Below are 22,046 nucleotides of genomic sequence, written 5' to 3' on the forward strand. Positions count from 1 at the left end.
GGATTACAAGATGTTACATCACTAAACAATATATGAAGAGTTTGGTTCCAAAACGCAATAAATCCATTTTGACAAATTTCGGTAAAAACGTGTTTTCTATACCAAGAAAGTGACAAGATGAAAACCACTATTTTCTGTTACAAACTTTCCCATAGCATCTTTAGGTAAAAATAAAAAATTCAAATCCATAACTTGATTTTCAAAGATTTATTATAAAAACGAATAATTTTTTCCACAAAATGCAATAAATCCATGACAGTTTTTGTTTTAAAATGCTCGAAATCTATTAATTCAATGTACAAATGTGCATTCATCTTTGCCATTTTATATTCATTTAGTTGAACAGTTGTACACTGCCTAAAAAATAAACATTAATGTCATTAATCAAAACACTTACTTTGTCATATTAAGATTACTGTCATATTGCTGCTTGTTATACTTGACGTCGTCGCTTAGCATTTTTCGCAGCAATCAGCTGTAAAATGTTTTGGTCCTGCTCAATTTTCGTTGACTTTGAGTAAAATAATGTAAAGTTATTCATAAGATCCCCTGGGGTTAGCATGAGAAACTTGATGCTGTCGGGAGATAAGCACCAGTCTCCCGAGTGCTTCGCGTAAATTATTAGATGTTGATGGCGTTTCATTTCCGTCACAGAAAACCATCACAGGTTTATCAATGCAATTAAAGTATTATTTTGTTTTGTTTGTTGATCACGAAGTACAAAGTAGATGAGGAAAACTAGGATTCCGTGTACTCAACACACATTGTTTGTTTACATTGCGTGGATGGTGGGCTGTAATTTCTGGAATGGATTTATTGCGTTCTGTAAAAAAGGAGGAGTGGCGTTTATCGCATTTTGGGAAAAAAGGGAGAAAAGATCACAGAATAACACAGCAAATATTGGATTTTGCATAAAATTAAGAATTTACTTTTAACTACTGATATAATACTGATTTTGGCAGTAACTCATTTTTTTCAGAAATGGCGTTTATCGCGTTTTGGAACCAAACTCTTCATATATTTTCTGTAAAAAGTGTCTTCTATGGCTCAAAATCATGATTTCCTATTGCCTGAATTAGTTTGTGTCAATTCTGTTACTGTCAAACTCTCTTACCAGAGTAACAGCGTCGATAGTAACATATTGATCCATGACATTAATGAGTACACTCTAAAAACAAATGGTGCTAAATAGCACCAAAAGTGGTTCACAGGCTCGTAATCATAGGGGAACCATTTTAGTGCCATATAGAACCATAATATAGAAACATACTCTGCTATATAGATCCATATCTGGTGCTAAAGTGGTGCTATATCACCCCCGGATGGTTCTTCATACAGGTGCTTTATGGTGCTATATAGCACTAAAATGGTTCCCCTATATGATAACGAGCTTTTAGTGCTATTTAGCACCATTTTTTTTAGAGTGTACCAAATTATTAAAATAATAAAAAATATAACCATTTAAAAAGATTATGACTTTACAGAGAGGCAATGTACTTGCAATTGGATAATAACCCTTTTATTGGATTTCTTTAAGAAAACTATATGAGAATATCTGCTATGTAGGGAGACACATAATGCACCAATTAAATCTCATCACACATCATGAGCAAAATCTGGTTTAAATTTGTGTCCCTGTTAGAGACTTCTGAGGCCTGTGATTTAACCAACTAACCAGAAAATTACAGTAATGAGCTCTTTAAAATGCATCTTTCAAGACAACTAAATGCACATTTGGTTACGGTCCAAAGCCTCCCTTTACCGCTTTTTGCAACTGAGTGGTAAGATTTTAATGACATATTTTTAAAGTTATGTTAATTGGTGATTTCATGGATTGAATTGAGGATTTTTACCCCTCTGTGGTTGAAAACATGGCAAATGTATGAGTCTCTGTCAATCACTGGATGGTACTACCACTAACCCTCTCCATATGAGTTACAGAAGCCCATCTCCTTTTATAGTGGCTCACTGGAACACAGCGGTCAAATTAGCACAGTGAGAATACAGCATTTTATTTGGCATACTACGTAGTGCGTACCGCTAAACTTAATGGCTCTTACTCACTAGGCTGATATTCACACGGCTGTAAATTTCGGCACGAAAAGAACATGTGTTTTTTATTCGAAAACTCTTTTATTCCTCTCTGAAGCAACGGCCATAGCTTTGCAGACATTTTACTTTCACGGGAATGCATAAATCTAAACGAAATAGCAGTTTCAGCTAAATTCGATCCAGGTGAGAGCAAAAACAGACACAAATGTGACGGGGAAGGGGCACGACAACATGTTACAGAATCATGAAAGAAGTTTTTCTTTAAGAAAGAAAGTATAGCACAGGTGACAGAAATTCTCAAACTGAATTTGAACCTTTTAACAAAGGTGCCACATTCAACAGTTTGCAAAATTCCTAAAAAGAGTCAATTTTAAAATATATAAATAAAAATGTAAACATTTAAATACAGAAATATGTTGCCATGCTGCATTAACATTTTGCATTCTAAATTGAAAATTGCAACCCATATACTTTATTATACTGTATTTTATCTGTTTTTAATATTAAAAGCACTGTACTATAAATGCTATAATTAAAGGAAACATATTATGAAAATCTGACTTTTTCCATGTTTAAGTGCTAAAATTGGGTCCCCACCCAGTGCTTCTATCAACCTAGTAACTTAGTTTTGGTAAACCATTCTCTGCAAGCATGTGAAAAAATAGTTCATTGAAATTTGGCTCCCCTTGTGATGTCAGAAGGGGATAATACCACCCCTTAATCTGCACTATCCAACCACGGCACTGCAATTTAGTGCAGAGATCAGCTCATTTGCATTTTAAAGGACACACCCAAAAACGTCACATTTTTGCTCACACATACAAACTGGCAATTTTAACATGCTATAATAAATTGATATTTTGAGCTAGAACTTCACATACATACTCTGGTGACACCAACGATTTATTCGACATCTTAAAAAAAGTCTTGTGAAATGTCCCCTTTAAAACCAATAAAAGCCAATTAAACAGTTTATGTAGCTGTTTCTCTCTCTAGGACAGATAGGTCTTTGTGCATCAACAGGGCTTTAGGGCTCATTGCAAAATCATTACAATCTGTACTTTTAAATGGATTTTAAACAAAATAAGCACTCAGTTGTCATGATTCCTAATTGCAGCTTGCATTGAGTTTTATAATGTGCTATTGACATTGAAAGCATTGAAAGCAGCTGTTCTCTGGCTTGTCTTTGCACCTGCATAAAAACACTTCTGAATCTCTCCCGAGCTTTCATGCTAAAATGATGTCGGTGAAAAAAATCCTTTTCTATTTCCTTTAAGAAAAGCAAGAGTTTACGATGTTTATGTTGCATGAATCATACAAGACGCAATAAAAGTCAGTGCTTTCTTACTGAACTATTGATGTCGGTTAATATATGTCCAAAGGACAACGCTTCTAAACTGTCCAACGTAACAAATGTTTTCTTTGTGCATCCAGGAAAATGGAGGAATTTGACAAGGTATGAACACTAGCAACAACATTTTCTTTGCCATGACTCATTATAATCAACCAATCGACTAGTGAAAGAAAAAACAGGTGTTTTTAGGACCTCATTTGAGGAACTAAAAATGGTTCTTTTATGGCATCGCTGTGAAAAACCTTTAAAGCATTTTTTAAAGTGTATGCACATTATGCCCTAAAATCTAATAGCTTTACGTTACTGGTGATGTTATATGGAAACCAAATTATATACCCGGACTGAAGTGTATCGTTATTATCTCTTAGGGTTTTATCACTCTTTTCCTTAACCAAAACACCTGAGGCAATATGCTAAATTACACATGAACAATCCCCAGCTAGTGGCTTGGAAAATGTATCTCAGTTTTTGCAGGGAGTTAAATTACATGTATGTCTCCTGTTGCTCAATTGGTAGAGTTTTACATTAACACGGCAAAGGTCATGGGTTCAGTTCCCAGGGATCATACATACTGATAGCTTGAATGCACTGAAAGTTGCTTTAATAAAAATCTCTGCTTAAAGGCATAGTTCACCCAAAATGAAAATTCTGTCATCATTTAGTCACCCTTATGTCGTTACAAACCTGTATACATTTCTTTGTTTTTAATAGACACGAAGGAAGATACTGTAGTTTGAGGAATGTTTGTAGCCAAACCTGTCAGAATCCCCATTGCCATCCATAGTTGTCAGAAACCCCATTGCCATCCATAGTAGGATAAAAGAATACTATGAAAATCAATGTGCTTCCGATCAGTTTGGTTACAAACATTCCTCAAAATATCATCCTTTATGTTCATTAGAACAAAGAAATTTATACAGGTTTGAAACAACATGAAAGTGAGCAAATCATGACACAATTTTTATTTTTGGGTGAACTATCCCTTTAATACGTAAATGTAACAGAACACAACATTTAATCTTATTCAGTGCATTAAGCTTTTAAATGTTTAATTACAGCTACCCATAAAATTAAGATGCTATGGCATATCAATGTATACACACCAAGAAATTTAGGGAAGAATATATTGTTTCATTGGGCGCACGTGGTGACGCGATAAGCGTTTGGTCCGAACTTTACTTCCGGTTTCTGTTTGTTTAATGGTCTGACTAGTTGCTGAAACTGAACTCTTAAACAAATACCTCGTTGAAAATAACAAATGTTTTGGATTCCTATGTAATCTACTTGTTGTTTATTTTGCTTGTAATATAAATAAACTACTTTAAAAGGACTTTGTTATTTATTCTTTGCATAGTTTACCGGAAGTTACGTGATGACCACGAAAGCGAAGTGTTTATTTTGTTACTGCTGAAACCGTCTTTAAACTGACAATGAAGAGGTCATCACTTCATAATGCATGAATGTTGTCCTATACAAACAAGGTTACAATACATACAAAATAAGCAACATATTATAGTGACTGACTACATAAGCGTCTGAACAGTGGGATCTGCATGTAAATGCTACAAACATATTTATTAATATTATAGAAATTAAATACATATTTTAATATATAAGCCCTAAGGTATCTACCCTGATATTTTTTAGTCACCGCACACCATTTAACCAGATATACATTTTATAAGGAATAGCAGTAAAATGTGATTTTTGCTACAAATTTCCTCAACTTTTCAAAGCTGACCAAAAGAGAGAAATGGTTTTAGTATTTTCAGGGTTTACACTAAAATACTGAAGACTAAAATAAGGAGCCAAGCAAAACCAATACTTGTTGGGTAAAATTTAACAAACTACAAATTATCAACAATCCATCCATTCAGCACAGCTGGTTTGCGACAGTTCAATCACTGTATCAAGTATCAGGCTGCTCTGCTATCCGCTATTTTAGCCTGCCATGCAAACACTGGCTTTCTAATGCAAGTTTGAACACAAAGACTACGGTACTGATACGCATTTTAAATATGTTATTCATGTCTTACAATCAATCATAGACACGCTGTAAGTCGGATATAGGTACGGGTAATAGATGTTTTTTTTAGATAAATAAACAAATAATGTAAAGAAAAGTATCGTTTGTTAGAAAAAATGCAAACTTACTTTTTGGGTTGCCGTTTAAACCATTTGTCCAGTATTTTTGTATTCCAAGTATGTGAAAGAATGAGGATAAAAACAAAGCTCTTTCTCTCCGAAGTTTCTCGGATTCAGGCACACTAAGCTGATGTAAGACACCTCCAGATGAGGGAAAAAATAGTGAGCGAGAGAGAGAGAGAGAGAGAGCGCGCGCGCGCCAGAGAGAGAGAGAGAGAGAGAGAGAGAGAGAGAGAGAGAGAAACTAACATTCTGAGGATTCCTGGGAAAATGCCAAAGTCCCAGAATTCTTCATACCATACAGAAGGTTTCAATTAACTCAGACTCCCGTGACCAATCAGAGATCGTATTTTATTCTCTCTCTCTCTTTCTTTCTTTCTTTCTTTCTTTTTTTATTATATATATATATATATATATATATATATGGTTTTACTGTGTTATTAAAGAACACCTAAAAGTCTTTCTTTCTTTTTGAAAATATATAATTTTTTTTAGCAATATAATTAATAATAATATAATATAATATAATATAATATAATATAATATAATATAATATAATTTTTTCCCCTTTTACATTTCTTCGCATTTATTTTCTTGTGGCTTATTTTTGGTAACACTTTACAATAAGGTTCATTAGTTAACATTAGTTAATGCATTACTAACAGGAACAAACCAAGAGCAATACATTTGTTACAGTATTATTAATCTTGGTTAATGTTAGTTAATAGAAATAAAGCTTTTAATTGTTCATGTTAGTTCACAGTGCATTAACTAACGTTAACAAGATTTTAATAAAGTATTAATAATTTTTTAATTAACATTAACAAAGATTAATAAATGCTGTAATTGCAGTTAATTATTAGTTCATGTTAACTAATGAACCTTATTGTAAAGTGTTACCCATTTTTTTTTGTAAAAGTTTGGGGAGTTGGGTAGTGTATACACGGATATAAAAGCTTGCACATAGTAGTTTGTCAAGTAAATGCACTTGTATTTCTTATTATTTAAAATGCCAAAATACAGTCAGGCCAACAGAAGTTTAAGTTTTGGTGGTTAATGCAAGTTTTACATTTTGCTTGCATTTCTCTTTAAAGTCCTCCTCCGCCTCTATAGAGAGGCAAAACTTTCTGTGAGATAATGAGAAAAGCAGTACCATAAAATGTTTTCCATTTATTTTTTCAACATCAGCTTTGGCCGGAGACAGAATATTCAATTATAGTTTATAGATGGAAAACTGATACAGAACTATTGTTTTATGAGATAAGATACATAATAATAAAATTTCTTTTTTTATTTAGAATGTATTTGTTCAAACTACCCTCTTATATTTTTCATAACCAATTTATTATTTTTACAAGCTGCTGTATATTACAATATACCCTGCATGACCTTTAACCTGAGTTCTGTACCTTTTACAGGTTACAGGATTAGTAAAACTTCCAGGTCATGTACATTTTGTGAGCAAGAAGACTTGCATTTAAAGTCTTGATATTCCAACGCTGCAATAGAAATTTACAATTGAAATAACTCTTAAGAAGTCTGGATTGCCCATGATGGACAAGTTGGATGCCTTTATCCAGGTCAAGGTGTGTTTTCATTCACTTTTCACTAATGCAAACCAAATGGGAACACAGAACCACATTGAAAACATCAGTTGCTAAGACGAATTAAATCCAAGAAATATATATAAAAAAATGAAATGCTTTCAATGTACGGCAATATTTTCTATGCTTAAGGCAGATTTTGAAAAGGCGTTTGGTTGCACGCATCTCACACTTAAATATTTTTCGGCATTCATCAAGTGTAAAGTGATGCAGAAAAACATTTCAGCAATGAGAAAGATTGTAAACACAAATAAACACACACAAAATCACTTAATAAACAAAATGAATGAATGATTTTTTAAGGGATGTGCACAAATACATAGACCGGAGAATGGCTAATCAGACACAGGACACAATAAATGCAAAAAGTTTAAGACAAAAATGAGACAGTTATAGCAAAAAATGTGCTAGAAAATCTGATTCAATCTCACTTTATGGAAAAAAAAACCATTTCTGTCATTGTTAAGACATGCATAGAGACAAATCCTTAGTACCATAGTTTTTACATTGATTTATGTTTTTTATATATGCATTAAGTGTATAAAATTAAACAAAAATACCTAAAATCTTAGACGTGTCCATTCAAAAAAAACAAAAAAAAAAACATACCATCGTGCATCATGTAAGTCTGTGTTGTATTTATAAATTAAAGGGCTAAACATGTTCCAGTTCTAGAACAAAATGAGCACTGATATAAAAATAAGTCTTCACAAAATAAATAGTTTGATCATATAACGTTTGATTATGACTGCCGTGTGGCCCCTTCCTTCATTTTTATTGCACAAGAATTTCACAGTTTCCTCCACCTTGACAGGAAGTAATATAAAGATGATAAAATAGTATATAGAGAGGAGAAGTGCAGCAGACAGCTCTGGCTTTACAGGCCATTCTTCACGAGCTCATGGACGCCGCTCTCATCGATCATCAAATTGGGCTGGAACGCTCGTCCGCTCACAAGATGTTCCAACCCCTTGGAAAAAAGAAGAAACTATTAGATCTTAATTCGTTCCAATTGCCTTTACGTGGAACATACGCGATACGCGAGGTTTACATTGCACCAATTAGGCAATAATAAATTTAGATTATTCTTCAGATGAAGAAAAATAGACCTCTTACCTCACCACCATAAGATACAAGAGGACAGATCTCACATTTGATTGGCAGGTCTGTTCCATCCTTAAGGCTGTAATGGACAGAAAATTGGTTAAAAACAGGCATCTGCCGCTGTATATGGCTAGTCAGATGAATGATATGAAATGATTTTATGCAATGACATTTCATATCAAATCAAATAAAAAGACGGTACATCCACTTCCGTAATCAACAATTCACCAGATTAAAGATTAAACACCTCAGATCACCGCATTGGCGATACATTTGTTAAATCACTTTATGCAAAATGATTATTTGTTAAAGTAAACAGGATCAATACGGATTGCTCGGCATGCCCTATTCCCAGCATGCATTTTATTCAGCCTGTTAGTAGTTGCTTTCTGGGTCAGAGCCTGTTAAAAGATGCGAACCTTTGCCATGGTCATGTCTTGGATATGACACCTTCACCCACTGAGCTCTAACAGCCACGCTAAGAGCGAAGCCCCATCACCATGCACTATGTACATACGACAGTGAAAATAGATACTGACTGGCTGACTTCAGGAGTGACCGTCCCTGCTGGTCCATCTCTAGAAACGTTAGGAAATAGTGTGGTTACACAATAAATGAAGAAAACAATGTGAATATGTAAATGCCCTCAGTAAAGCAAAGATGAGTGATATTGTAATACGATACACATGCAATGGGTGGGAAAGAAAAGTATGTAACAATGAATGAGTGGAGACTTCCTGGGATTTAGGCAAGTAACAAAAAAAAAATTGGAATTATTTATTCACTACCCTGCATGTGGTTTCAAACCTGTATGATGTACACTGTAAAAAAATTCAGTAGAAATTGCAGGATGGGCTGCCGGTGACTTGCCGTGGATTTGGATGTATGTTTTTTGCTGGCAACATTTGGCTCAAAGCCAAATAAACATCAAACATCCACAAGTCTTTGTCCTTACAGAGTAAAAAAAAACAGCATCAAGCAAAACATTCTGGGAAACAAAATCTGAAGCAAAAAACAGAAAAAGGTTGATGATGATTTCTGGTTCCCAGAATGCTTTGCATGAGGCTGTTATTGTATAGTTTAATTCTGTAAAGACAAAGACTCGTCAATATTCAAAATGTATTTAACCTTGAACAAACTCCTGTCAGCAAACAACATAAACCCAAATCCACGGCAAATCACCGGCAACTCAGCTGCAATATCATTGTAATTTCTACGGATTTTTTTTACAGTGTAGGGTTGTTTTTTAAGAATCGTCACAGTTCTTTTTTATAAAAATAGATAGTATAGATGCCTTTAAAAACGCCAGTATAGATAAAAACCCCAAAAATGTAGACTGTAGTAATTTTTTGTGTGCTACATTTCAGGTCATTTGACTGACAGACTGAATTCAATTTGTTATTCACTGACACTTATTGAATGTGCAATGATTAAAATTTATTCTGATTGGTCACAATAGATGCCATAATACTCAGTTCTCATATTTTGCTGAATAAGCAGATGAATAGGACAATTTCAGTGAATAACAACTTCAATTTTAGTTTATTGTTTACAAAAAGCTATGCTAATTTCGAAAACACTTTAAAGGTGCAGACTTTTGGCGGCATCTAGCGGTGAGACTGTGAATTGCAACCAACGGCTCAGTCCACAGCTCACCCATCCTTTTAGAAACGCATAGTGAAGCTGACAAACACGTCATCGTCTGAGACAATGTAGTGACTAAACAGTAGTTTGTCCGTTTAGGGCTACTGTATGATGGCACAAAATGGCGACTTCCATTTAAGGGGGACCCGCGGTGTATGTAGATATAAACGGCTCTTTTTAAAGAGACAATAAGTAGGATTTACCCCATCTAGTGGTAAAATTGTATTTTGCATTCAAACGAATAGTGCTCTCTAGCACCTCGCTTTTCCAAATGCGTGTTGCAACTACGGTAGCGGTTATGTAATCACTGATCTCCTTGTCCGTTTCAGCTAGTTCACGTTTTCTGAATGAAAACGCGTTGTGGAAACGTGTTGGTAGGCTAGTGCTTTTTGTCCCTCTCTGCTATTATAGTTTATCAGTCTGGCGGAACGACATGGAAGCCTCCTTGGACTTATTATTATTATTATAATAAAAGTATTATTATAGTAAAAGTAAAAAATATATCAAAGGTAAAAATAGGGGTAAAAGTTTGGCCCGCATCATATTTACATTTTTAAAATCTGGCACTCGAAGAGGAGTAGTTGAAGACCGCTGCTGTAGGTCATTTTGGCTACATAAATGTTTTTTTAATGCCGTTCTTCTGTGTTTTTTTAGATCTTGACTCCATTGGAAACTATGAAAACTATGACAATAGGGAATCTTTAAAAATTCTCCTTTCGTGTTCAATGTAAGTAATACCAGCATACAGGTTTGTAATGATACTGTCGTGTGTTGATGTATGTCTCACCTGGGTATAGCAGGTATATGAGTTCCATTCTCGTCAACGAAATTCCCTCCAGCATTTAAGATCCAACGGTGATGCAGCGACATGAGGGAATGGCGAGCGGTAGTGGGGTTGTCCTTTCCATCTTGACTATCTGCATTCTTCAAAGGAGAAAACTCATCTTCTCTCAGAACTTCATATACCACAAACTTTCTGCCACACACACACACACAAAAAAAAAACATACAAGGAAGTGAACACAAAGACGGCAATCGAAACACAAATTACACATTTCTAATAATAGTCACTGTTTATAATCCCTTAAAAATGAAGAAAAACAGGATGCATCATATCTTGACAGGAATTTCAAGTTTGTTTACTAGATTCCATTTAAATTTCTTCAGAACAAAGGCAACATTCACTACATTATTGTTTTGGGATTTAACTTAATTATAGTCTTTAAAAGATTTGGGAGGTTCTGTGCATCTTCGCTTTAGAAACTAGAACCTTTTATTTTCTAAAACTGCAAGCCTGAGGGAAACTCAATGACTTTGGACTGACGTAATGACTGTCCTAACTGACAGCACGCATGGGATTCATCAAAGAAGATGGAATATCCGCCTAATCCTTCTCATTTACAGCATCGGCTTATTCGCCGTCCGTGAATCAGGGTTTTACTTTACATACATTCAGCACTCTGATCCTACCACTATCCAAAACTTCGCTCAACTTGGTAAAATCAGGAAGACTCTTCCTGCCAATGGCCCATATACTAAAAACAGGGATGGAATGAGTCCTGGCACTAACTTGGCAAACTGGAATATGTCGAAGACAAATTTTTCCATCTTAATTCCGTTGGGTTTGTCAGGTTTGATTAGCTGTCCTTGCGTGTTCACATAGGGAATCTTCTTCTGTGCCACATGGTGTTGCAGCTGCGGCTCGTAAGTCCTGGAAAACAGATAGAGACCGATGAAGACAGAAAGACGGACACGCAGACCGAGACAGATGGAAAAGCGAAGCATGTTCTTTCAGTTAAAATTTCATAAAAATTACAATAAGAGAACATGTCTGGCAAATCCATCTGTGTTTAAAATACCAGACGCTTAAGAACTGCAGATGTGCCCTTTCCTGACTTTACCTCATATTCTCAATGCACATTCAAGTCACTTCCATCCAGTCTACTGTTTACAAGATGGCAAACCTCATTGGAAATAGCTTAAAGATGTAGGTGTAGTTTTTAAAGGGACAGTCCACTTTTTTTGAAAATATGCTTATTTGCCAGCTCCCCTAGAGTTCAGCTGATCTCAGGGTCTGGCGCTAGCACTTTTAGCATAGCTTAGCACAATCCATTGAATCTGATTAGACCATTAGCATTGTGCTAAAAAATGACCAAAGAGTTTCTATATTTTTCCCATTTAAAACTTGACTCTTCTGTAGTTACATCGTGTACTAACTTAGATTATGCACTGCCTGAAAATAGTCCCCTGCCATTGAAAGTAACCAAGGGGCCTATTTTCAGGCAGTGCGTAATATCACTACGCCTGCTGCAGCCATGTTACATCAGCAAAGTCCTTGATTATTACGCCAGAATGAGAGTTTAGTTCCTAGCCATATCTGTCAAGAATATCGCAACTTTTAATTTTCTGTCGGTCTTAGTACACAATGTAACTACAGATGAGTCAAGTTTTAAATAGGAAAAATATCCAAACTCTTTGGTTATTTTTAGCGCAATGCTAATGGTCTAATCAGATTTAATAGATTGTGCTAAGCTATGCTAAAAGTGCTAGCGCCAGACCCGGAGATCAGCTGAATGGATTCCAAAACGGTAAATATCAAATGTTTAACTGGAAAATGAGCATATTTTCAAAAAAAGTGGAATGTCCCTTTAAAATAATTGCGTAAGAACTAAAAAGTCCAAACACCTCAGCTATTCAATTAAAATTATTTATAAACTGATCTAAATAATAACAGACTAATATAAAGGCTTAAGCACTTGCCTCACGATCTCACTGAGGAATTCGAGGGTGAAGAAGTGATTGGCTATGTTGCCGGCGTTGAACATGAGCCGACCATCGAGGCTGCGCTTCTCCGCTGTGGCCAAGGTGATCTCGCTGTACTCCACCACTTGATATCGCCCATCTACTTTACAGACCACACCCACTGCCTCGGTTGGATTAGTCTTTTCTACAACCTGTCAATCAGAAGCAAACATTGATGCACTCAATTGTAGCCAATATTCAATTCTAATGGTGTATTGTGTAACTTTCAAAAGGATCTACAGACAAACTAGTCCATAGTGAGCGTTTTTTCACTATTTTATCTCAGATGATGACATGTTGTTCATGTGGCGGCTACTGTGGCTTCACTATGCGTTTTGAAAGGGAGGGGTGAGCACTAGGGGTGTAACGATTAACCGTGCAAATGCGCGTTTTCTCAATGAATGAATTTGAATGAATCACGGTGAAATCCAGGCACATCCGAACGCCAGGGGGCGCTCCCGTGCAGAAACTCCCTTTGTGCCACAGAAGAAGTAGCATTACGAATACTATTTCAGGAAATGTCTACAAGAATATTTATATCACTGTTCTTCAAATGGTTTCAGGTATTTTCATGATAATAAAGAATATTTTAAATGATTTGGTTTAACGAGTGTTGCTTTTTTAAATGCACGTTATAAACGACTCCGACTCGTTATGATTTAAGATTGATAAGGACTTCCTACTGACCAAATGCCGTAGTACACGCACAAGCTGTGCATTAAACAAAGAATCGCAGTCTTGCGATTCAGAATCGATTTCAGACAGGCATTTTTAATGGGACACACGGTTGAATCGTTACATCCCTAGTGATCACAACTAGATGGTGCAAAAAACAACACAGTGGACCTTTAAAGCACTTCTTTAAAGTGCTATATAAATAACACTAAATGTGTGTTTTTGCTTCATTTGTATTATAATTCAAACCTAGAGGACCTGGTATTGGCATGTCAGCGTAGATGCCACATTTAATTTGACAAATCATAATATTAGGATTTTAAGACTACAAAACATAAAACCAATAAATTAATTCACAGTAAATTCTGTAAACTTTTTTGTGTCGTTTATCAACCGTCATTAAGCTTGTATCAGACGGAGAACTTCCAATTTCCAGAACAATTTGTCTTAAGTATGGCAAGGTCTGACTTAAAAACGCGCATGTAGCCATCTGGTGCCGACAGTCACTTTCAACACAAATCAAGTTGAAAAGATACATTTACCAACACAGAAATGTCACTTTTGTGCCAGTTTTAAACAAGCCCCCATGTGTTTGAATGGAGGAGAAGACCACACACTCCATCCTGGGCTGTGCTTGCCTGAGGTCTGTCCTAAATTACTGCAGAGGCAATGGCAGAAAACCCTTTCCATTCATCATAGTAACAAATTACAAACCTCGGAGATGATGAAGGGATTGCATTGGGGAGAAGGATTCTAGCTGAAGCCACTTTAAGGCATGCTTTAAAAATTGAGGAGTGGGCGGGTCTGAATTTTTTGCGCAGTTCCCCCGTCACGCAGGAACTGTTAAATTACTAGCAGCTTTAAACATCTCAGAATTCAAACCCAGCTGTTCAGTATTTATGTCTGACTCTGATCACATGCAAATACTTCTGTGAATCACATACTGTCTCCGGGTTCCACCCGCAGTCCAAAGATGCGTGGATTAGGTGTATTTGAAATGCTAAATTGCCCCTATGTGTGTAAGAGAGTTAAAGAAACACTCCACTTTTTTAAATATGCTAATTTCCCAGCTCCCCTAGAGTTAACATTAGATTTTTACCATTTTGGAATCCATTTAGCGGGTCTTCGGGTACCACTTTTAGCATAGCCCAGCACAATCCATTGAATCTGATTAGACCATTACCATCGAGCCTAAAAATGACCAAAGAGTTTAAATATTTTTCCACATTTAAAACTTCACTCTTCTGTAGTCGTGTACTAAGACCGACAGAAAACTAAAAGTTGCAATTTTCTAGGCCAATATGGCTAGGAACTATAATCTCATTCTGGCGTAATAATCAAGGACTTTGCAGCCGACACTGACTGCAGGAGGCGCATTGATATTACGCAGTGCCCGAAAATAGTCTGCTGCTATTGAAAGTTACCAAGGGGACTACTTTCAGGTGCTGTGTAATATCATTGTGCCTCCTGCAGCCATGTTACGGCAGCAAAGTCCTTGATTATTATGCCAGAATGAGAGTATAGTTCCTAGCCATATCTGCCTAGGAAATCGCAACTTTTAATTTTTCATCAGTCTTAGTACACGATGTAACTACAGAAGAGTCAAGTTTAAATGTGGAAAAATATCGAAACTCTTTGGTTATTTTTGAGCACGATGCTAATGGTCTAATCAGATTCAATGGATTATGCTAAGCTATGCTAAAAGTGGTACCGCCAGACCCGGAGATCAGCTGAATTGATTTCAAAACGGCAAAAATCAAATGTTCAACTCTATGGGAGCCGGAAAATTTGCATATTTTCAAAAAAAGTGGAGTTTCCCTTTAATGTGGGGATATAACTAATTACATGAATACAGCCAAGGAAGCTGGCATGGTGTAAAAAAACAAGAACAGTACAGTACATTACCCAAGGGCCCTGAAACTACACATTTGCACCTTGATATAAAATGACTCTTTCATCTCCTTTAACAAATAATAAAAAGATTTAAATTCAGAGAAAGTGGTAAAAGGAATCTTAAGAAATGCCTAGACAGATAAAATAAATATTGGAGAAATATATTAGAAAAATATTTGAACTACTTTGACATAGCAAAACAAGTACTTCCTGATTCTAGGGAATGCTAGTTATTAGATTACACCGTGTTGTCACACAGGAAAATCCAGTGGGTTCACTTTGTTAATAAACATGGAGAACATTTAAAGCCACAAAAATGTATGACATGCTTTATATGATGTCATATTCTGCATTTATAGTAGTTGACTAATATCAACCAATTGTCATAAAGTCTGATCTCACAAGAATTCATACCTATTTCACGAGTTGGCTAATTTGTATGAATTTGTACCAAGTGAATCATACAAAAATGTACAATAATCATACAAAAACAATTAACAGAAACTCGAATGTGGTCGTACGAATTAGCCACCTCGTAAAATACATACGAATTGCCATTAGATGGGGTTGAAATGTCTTGATTCAGCAAATAGCCAAAAGTATGTGGACCCATATGTGCTACAATAACTCAAAACCAATGGGATTAATAAGGAGTTCACTCTTAAAAATAAAGGTGCTAAAAAGGGTTCTTTGCCCTGCAGTAATTCCATTTTTGGTTCTCCAAATGTCCGTTTAGTCAAAGGTTCCTAAACGAACAAACAATTTCTTATCTTTTAGTAGTCTGTCAAACTTTTTCCATTTAAAACAACCAGTAAGGTTCTATGAACGTTGTTCAAATTTCAGACAAAGAACATAACCTTTATTTTTAAGAGTGTATGTGCTAACAGCTTCGACTTTTCTGGAAAGGCCATCCACCAGATGTCGGAACATGGCTTCAGGGGTTTTCTGACATTCAGAAACAAAAGCATCAGTGAGGTCATCCATAGCAATGACATTCCAATTTATCCCAAAGGTGTTTAGGTCTAGACTCCAGACTTAGTCCTAGCCCTTGCTGAGTCCTTCACCCCAAACTCAGTAAATCACTTCAATATGCGTTCAGGGTCATGCTGGAAAAGAAAAGGCCCTCTGCTAACAGTTATTTTCTGGACTAAACTGAAGAAGCCAAACCTTTAATTTGAAGGGGACCCACATACTTTGTGTAGCCATATTGTACGGTTAAAAACTAGACATCAACAAATAAGACTAAGTATACACTTAAGACTAGAATTACACGGAGCATCGCTTTGGCTCTCAGTACTCTAGATAGTTCAATCGAGCAGTGTGGTTACCAAGCAGATGTTTCCACAGCATCATAACTACAATCATGATTAACTACTGTGATATGTCACAAGAGAATAATGGCTAAATTAATTGGTATCTTGCATCATCAAGCTGGTTATATAAGTTTTAAAAGCAATTTAACTCCTGACTGGAGACTATTTAAATTTTCTGCATAACCACTGTTCCTTGTAAAAGCGCTTTTCGTCGTCTTGCTGTTGAGTACACGGGCTGCAAAAAGGCCCATGAGTAGCATGTTACCGTGACTGCATTCAATGGTGTCCATTTTATTTCTAATAAATACAAATTGATGCTACGTGTTTGCTGTGGAATAACAAAAGTGTCTTAATAAAAAATTAAGGATTTTGTAAGATGTGACAGTCATGTGCTGATAATATGACCTGTGTTAACCATCAAGTTACTGTCCGTTTATAAATAAATCCAAAAAGCCCATAAAAAAGATGTTTATAAGTTCTCAACTACACTGTGCAGTCATGCTTGTTTAAGTGTAATAAAACAAATACTGTACAAAAATCAAGATTTTTTTCTGAGGAGCTGCTCCATCTAGTGGACTAACAAAATGGATTTTTCTTTACCTTATGTAAAATAACTGTACTCAGCATCACGTTACAATAAATAACTCACCCAAACTAAACAACACACAGTCATGGTACAGAAGCTTAAGGAAACACACCCGCTTAAAACACAAACATATTTGCATAATGACTCCTGTACTAGTACGTATTGCGATGTTGGACCAGGAAATACTTCGGCGGGTAGGGCTGGACATGTTAATGACTCACCTTTGCACCACAGTCTGCTCCTTTAAGTGAACAGAAACCAATGAAAGCAGGGTCAGCAACTTTCACAAGGATGTTGTCCACGCAGTAAACATGGATGCAAGATATTCCTCTCTTCTTCATGTCATCTATAATCTTTTGTGTTCCCAGAGCTCTGTACAGGCCACCATTTCCATCTGAAATGCAAAATGAATAAATAAAGCAGGCATTGAGCATTTAACGCTACACATTGCATCAAAACATCAAACATGGACCATTCAAAAAAGTCAGAACTGGGGGTCATACTCAATTTCTATAAATTAATCGGTAACACTTTACAATATGGTTGTATTTGTTAACAATTAGGAAATGCATTAGCTAACATAAACTAACATTGAACAATACTTCTACAGCACTGGTTCTCAAACTGTTTCGGCATGCGGCCCCCCTTGTATACAGTGCATCCCTACGCGGCCCCCAAAGAAAATGTATGACATAAAACATTTCAAAACTTAATATTTGAATTAAACAAAGCATATAAAAATGTACAATGTAGTGTTGTTGGTTAGTAGCCTTGTTTTTCTGAGATTTAATCACACAGATTTTATGATAAATTAATTTATTTTATAAAATGTCATAAAATGCCACAGCCCCCAATTTGAGAACCACGGTTCTACAGCATTTATAAACATTTGTTCATGTTAATTTCGACATTTACTAATACATTTTAAAAATAAAGCATTGTAACTTTTAACATTAAATAATAAACTAACATGAATAACCTCATGCTAAACTATATTGCTCATTGTTTGTTCATGTTAGTTAATGCATTTACTAATATTTACTAATACAACCTTATTGTAAAGCATTACCAATTCTGTATATTTATTTCTGTAATATAAACAATTAAATGCGTAATGTTATTCAAAGATGTATAATAATACAAAAATATTTATGTGCTCATTGGGACTTAAATAGTAAATAAATGCTGGTTAAAAATTACTAATTTAGATCTTTAATTCTTTTTTTTAATTCTTTCTTTTTTAATTTTTTTTTTTACAAAAATAGAAACAGAAACCTGTTTTTGGAAAGAAAAGTTATTTTTTTTAAATGAATTAAAAAAATAAAAATCCAGAACTGGTAACAATAAAATACAATAAGACTGCTGATAATAGTGACAAGCTTATACCTATAGTGTACAATCCCATACCTAAACGTTTGGAAAAGACTTTTTTTATTGATATTAAGTAAACCATTCTTTAAAAAAATCACCTGGTGCCATGGCTAGTTTGCCTTTGCCCTCTAGAATAATTTTCCCATTGAAGTCCATAGCAGGAAGCATGCCTTGCTGAAAGAATAACACATTTTCTTTCTTCAATCCAAAGTATTTGTGCTGTAAGAAAAACTCTTTGGTCATGTCCATTGTCCTGCCACTTGTCATGATGTACCTGAAAAATTAAAACATTGGAAATGTCATTGCACTTAATCTTAGCATAAATTGTCAAAATGTATCATTTTCGAATTCCATTTGGTGCTAATAGTGGCACAGCAATTAAACACACAGAATTACATAACATACTAAGAGGAAAAAATAACCAACACAAAAGGTGAAATTAGATACGATCAAGTAGGCAGTTTTTGAGCACCATTGACTTCCATAGTAGTTGAGTTCCATAATTAATGTGTTCCAAGTATTTTATCAAATATCAATTTTGTTGAACAGAGACTAAAATATAGCTGTTTTGGCCTATTTACTTCAGACGACATGCTGTTATGATGTCAGTCCAATTTCATGCTGACTGATTTTCGCAAAGATATTTACCGTGGGGAAGTGAACTTGCATTGTGAGAAGGAAAAGAATTTTCAACAGAAGGGAAAAACTTCCTCAACATCAAAACAAGTTTGGCAACCCAAGACATTTAACAATCATTGACCAGATCAAAAACTTTGCTTCCCTGTGACCGGCTGCGTTTAATTTCCTTTTCACAGCATATACCGTGATTGTATAGTAACTAAATATGCTTCATTCGTGTATCTGATGATCATCTCACCATGGAATGCAGCATTTCTTAGCGTGTAGTTTCTCAGCAAGCTGTTCTAGTCTACGGATGCGTTCGGCCTGGATCTGAAAGAGGGTTTTGTGGGAGGGGAGGCCAACGTCGTACATGCCTTTCGGATATGGTACTCCCAACCGTGTGCCCTGACCCCCAGCCAGCAGAAGAACTGCCACTTTGTTCTCAGATATACAGCGCAGTCCTGTGTGAAATGATGGACGGTTAGGTCACTCGAGCTTAAAGGTGATCAAATTGTCAAAGCAAACAGAAGTAATTCTTGACAAAATAATATACATACAAAATACATAAATACGTTTTTGTACAATTATTTACAGATAATGAGGGATGATTATGTAGTGTTTATAAGCCCCACTTGTATAAACTGCAGTTATGTTTATTACTACCTTACCAACACACAGTCATAAGTATGCTATTAACTGAGAAATCACACACACGAACATATGACAAAGAAAACACATAAACGTTTCCTTGTGTCATAGCAATGTGAACTTTATAAAGATGATATAATATTGAATGATTCAACATGACTTCAGGAAAGCTATTTGCGTCAGACTTGACCAAAACCAGATGTTTTCAACCCCTCATTGAAGCATTATCCCTCAAGAGTGGAGTACTTGGATAAAAACCATATTTTTACAAATATTGTAACTTATTGTAATTTGAACATCACAGCGGCTGCTTTAGACACGCTAGACAGTTGTTGTTTTTCACTTTAGGGTTGAGTTTGCTTTCTGAGGTCCAATTGGGTGTGGACCTTTTTCTATTGTGTTGTGCAATGTTTCTTAACAATAGTAACAAATGTAACTCACATTTAATCATATTTGTTTTTAAATGAAACATAACCCGCTAAAAAAGGCCGTAGTACCCTTCTTGATGTGTTAAATACCGCTAGACCAGTTTTTAGAGCTTGGCCAGACTGAAGGACCAGCTTAACCAGCTTTGGCTAGTTTACGTTATCTTGTCGTAAAGGAATCAGCGCTTAAACCAAAATAATATGATTGAGATGGAACTCACCCTCTTTTTCCCATTCTTTGAGACATCCACTGTCCCGTGTCACACTGCCCAAAACCTCTCGGGGAACTGGCTCCATCCTACTGTCCACCTTCTCCTGAGAGCTTTGACCAGAGATCTTCATAGCATTTTTGAAAAAGTTATTGATCTCTATAAAGTTCATGTTCTTCAGATCGAGACTCATCTCGGCTTGTTCCTCTGGGCTCAGCTGGTCCCAAAACTGTAGGATGTGAGACTGCCCAGCTTCAGCGAGTCTCTCAGCCAGTTTTTTGGTGTCCATGGTCACTCTGTCAGATCTGGAAGAGTAGAAACAAAGTGACACAGATTATCTAAGAGTCAATTAATCGGATTGTACACCTATACTATCCCACCCACCCATAAATTGATAACTTCATTGCCTACGTGCTCAGGCAAACTTCAGATGGGCAGAGGCTTAGGTCATGAGAGATCTTTACTTCAATAAAGAGATAAATATTTTATTTGTGGATGGCAGGAAAGCAAAGATCACTTCTGGTAATCTATATTGTTTCTAGACAGTAATTAGGTATGATAAGAGACCGAAACCAGCGTTCACTTGACACCTGCTCCATAAACTTCAGCTGTCTTTATTCATTACATGCCTGCTGTTTGAATTCAGATTGACAGCAAGGTACCAATGCGCATCATATCGACTCATATAGAAAAACAGATTTAATACGTAATTGTAGAAGAATGCATTAAAAGCATAAAACATTTGTTTACATTTCCTCCTACACATAAATCAGTCGCGTGGCATTCTTCTGTAGCCTCCAGCGGAGGCGAACACAAGAGTGGAGTACTTGGAGTACAGAGGAGAACACAAGAAATGTTTTATCAGGACAATTTTATAATATTCTTACCTTCCGAGCAGCTTCTGATCAATGAGTATTTCCCTCTCGCTTTAGTAGTAAGATAGAGCTACATCTTCTATGAAGTGAGCCCCGCCTTCGCCCGGGATCCTCCTCCAGTTCCGTCATATTGACGTGGCATTCGAGCAGTCAAGTGGCATTCTTTTCCCGCCCATATTCCGACAAGTCCCACCTCCTGTAAATAGAGAGGCTTGCTCGACTTCATGCAGCGCCGAAAGAAACGACAGGCGCATGACGTCAATTACCGCGAGTTTGATTCGAGAAACCATATGGAGAAGCCTAATTTTAATGAGCTCTCGCGGTACTTTGACGTCATCCGCCTGTCGGTTCTTGCAGCGCCGCATGAAGGCGAACAAACCTTTTGCTAATGGAGGGGCGTGGCTACATTTGAGCAGTCGTTGTTACTTGGCAGTTGGGAAGTCCTTCAAACTGGCGTACCAATAAGCGAGCAGATCAAGGGCGGGACAAGAACGTGATGTAGCATATGAAACTGTGGTGAAATTACAACAAAAGCTTGAAAAGATTCAATAAAAATATACAAACATTTTAAAATAATGATACTTATAATACTAATAATATAAAACGTTAAATATTTTTACAACATAAGATATTACAGGACTTCTTTCTTGGGAGTCACCCTATGAAAAAATACAATAGTAGATCATACAGTATTTAAAACTATAGTAAAATATAGTAAAATTTAT

General features: G+C 35.9%; 2 protein-coding genes across 7 annotated transcripts in view; both read right to left on the reverse strand.

Annotated features, from left to right (window-relative positions):
* The window catches only part of ddr2a (discoidin domain receptor tyrosine kinase 2a), a 50,666-nt gene extending 44,971 nt beyond the window's left edge, over nucleotides 1-5,695 (reverse strand). For all 5 annotated transcript variants that reach the window (XM_055213692.2, XM_055213690.2, XM_055213694.2 and 2 more), the window contains exon 1: nucleotides 5,561-5,695. The gene's annotated coding sequence lies outside the window, so the exon portion shown is untranslated. The remainder of the gene's footprint in view (nucleotides 1-5,560) is intronic.
* Nucleotides 5,696-7,421: 1,726 nt separating this feature from the next.
* On the reverse strand, nucleotides 7,422-21,492 carry uap1 (UDP-N-acetylglucosamine pyrophosphorylase 1). 2 transcript variants are annotated; one of them, XM_055213741.2, is made up of 11 exons: nucleotides 21,334-21,492; nucleotides 20,459-20,751; nucleotides 19,421-19,625; nucleotides 18,642-18,817; nucleotides 17,394-17,566; nucleotides 12,664-12,857; nucleotides 11,474-11,614; nucleotides 10,691-10,879; nucleotides 8,799-8,837; nucleotides 8,272-8,338; nucleotides 7,422-8,125 (listed from the first exon to the last, which is right to left on the reverse strand). In XM_055213741.2, exons 2-11 carry the CDS (start codon nucleotides 20,733-20,735, stop codon nucleotides 8,033-8,035), a joined length of 1,554 nt encoding a protein of 517 aa, XP_055069716.2. In that variant the 5' UTR covers nucleotides 20,736-20,751; nucleotides 21,334-21,492; the 3' UTR covers nucleotides 7,422-8,032. The 2 variants fall into 2 exon arrangements, with proteins under 2 accessions (XP_055069716.2, XP_055069717.2); XM_055213742.2 differs by lacking the exon at nucleotides 8,799-8,837.
* Between the last annotated feature and the right edge of the window lie 554 nt (nucleotides 21,493-22,046).

This window comes from Misgurnus anguillicaudatus, chromosome 8 (genome assembly GCF_027580225.2).
Source record: "Misgurnus anguillicaudatus chromosome 8, ASM2758022v2, whole genome shotgun sequence".
Lineage (NCBI taxonomy): Eukaryota > Metazoa > Chordata > Actinopteri > Cypriniformes > Cobitidae > Misgurnus > Misgurnus anguillicaudatus.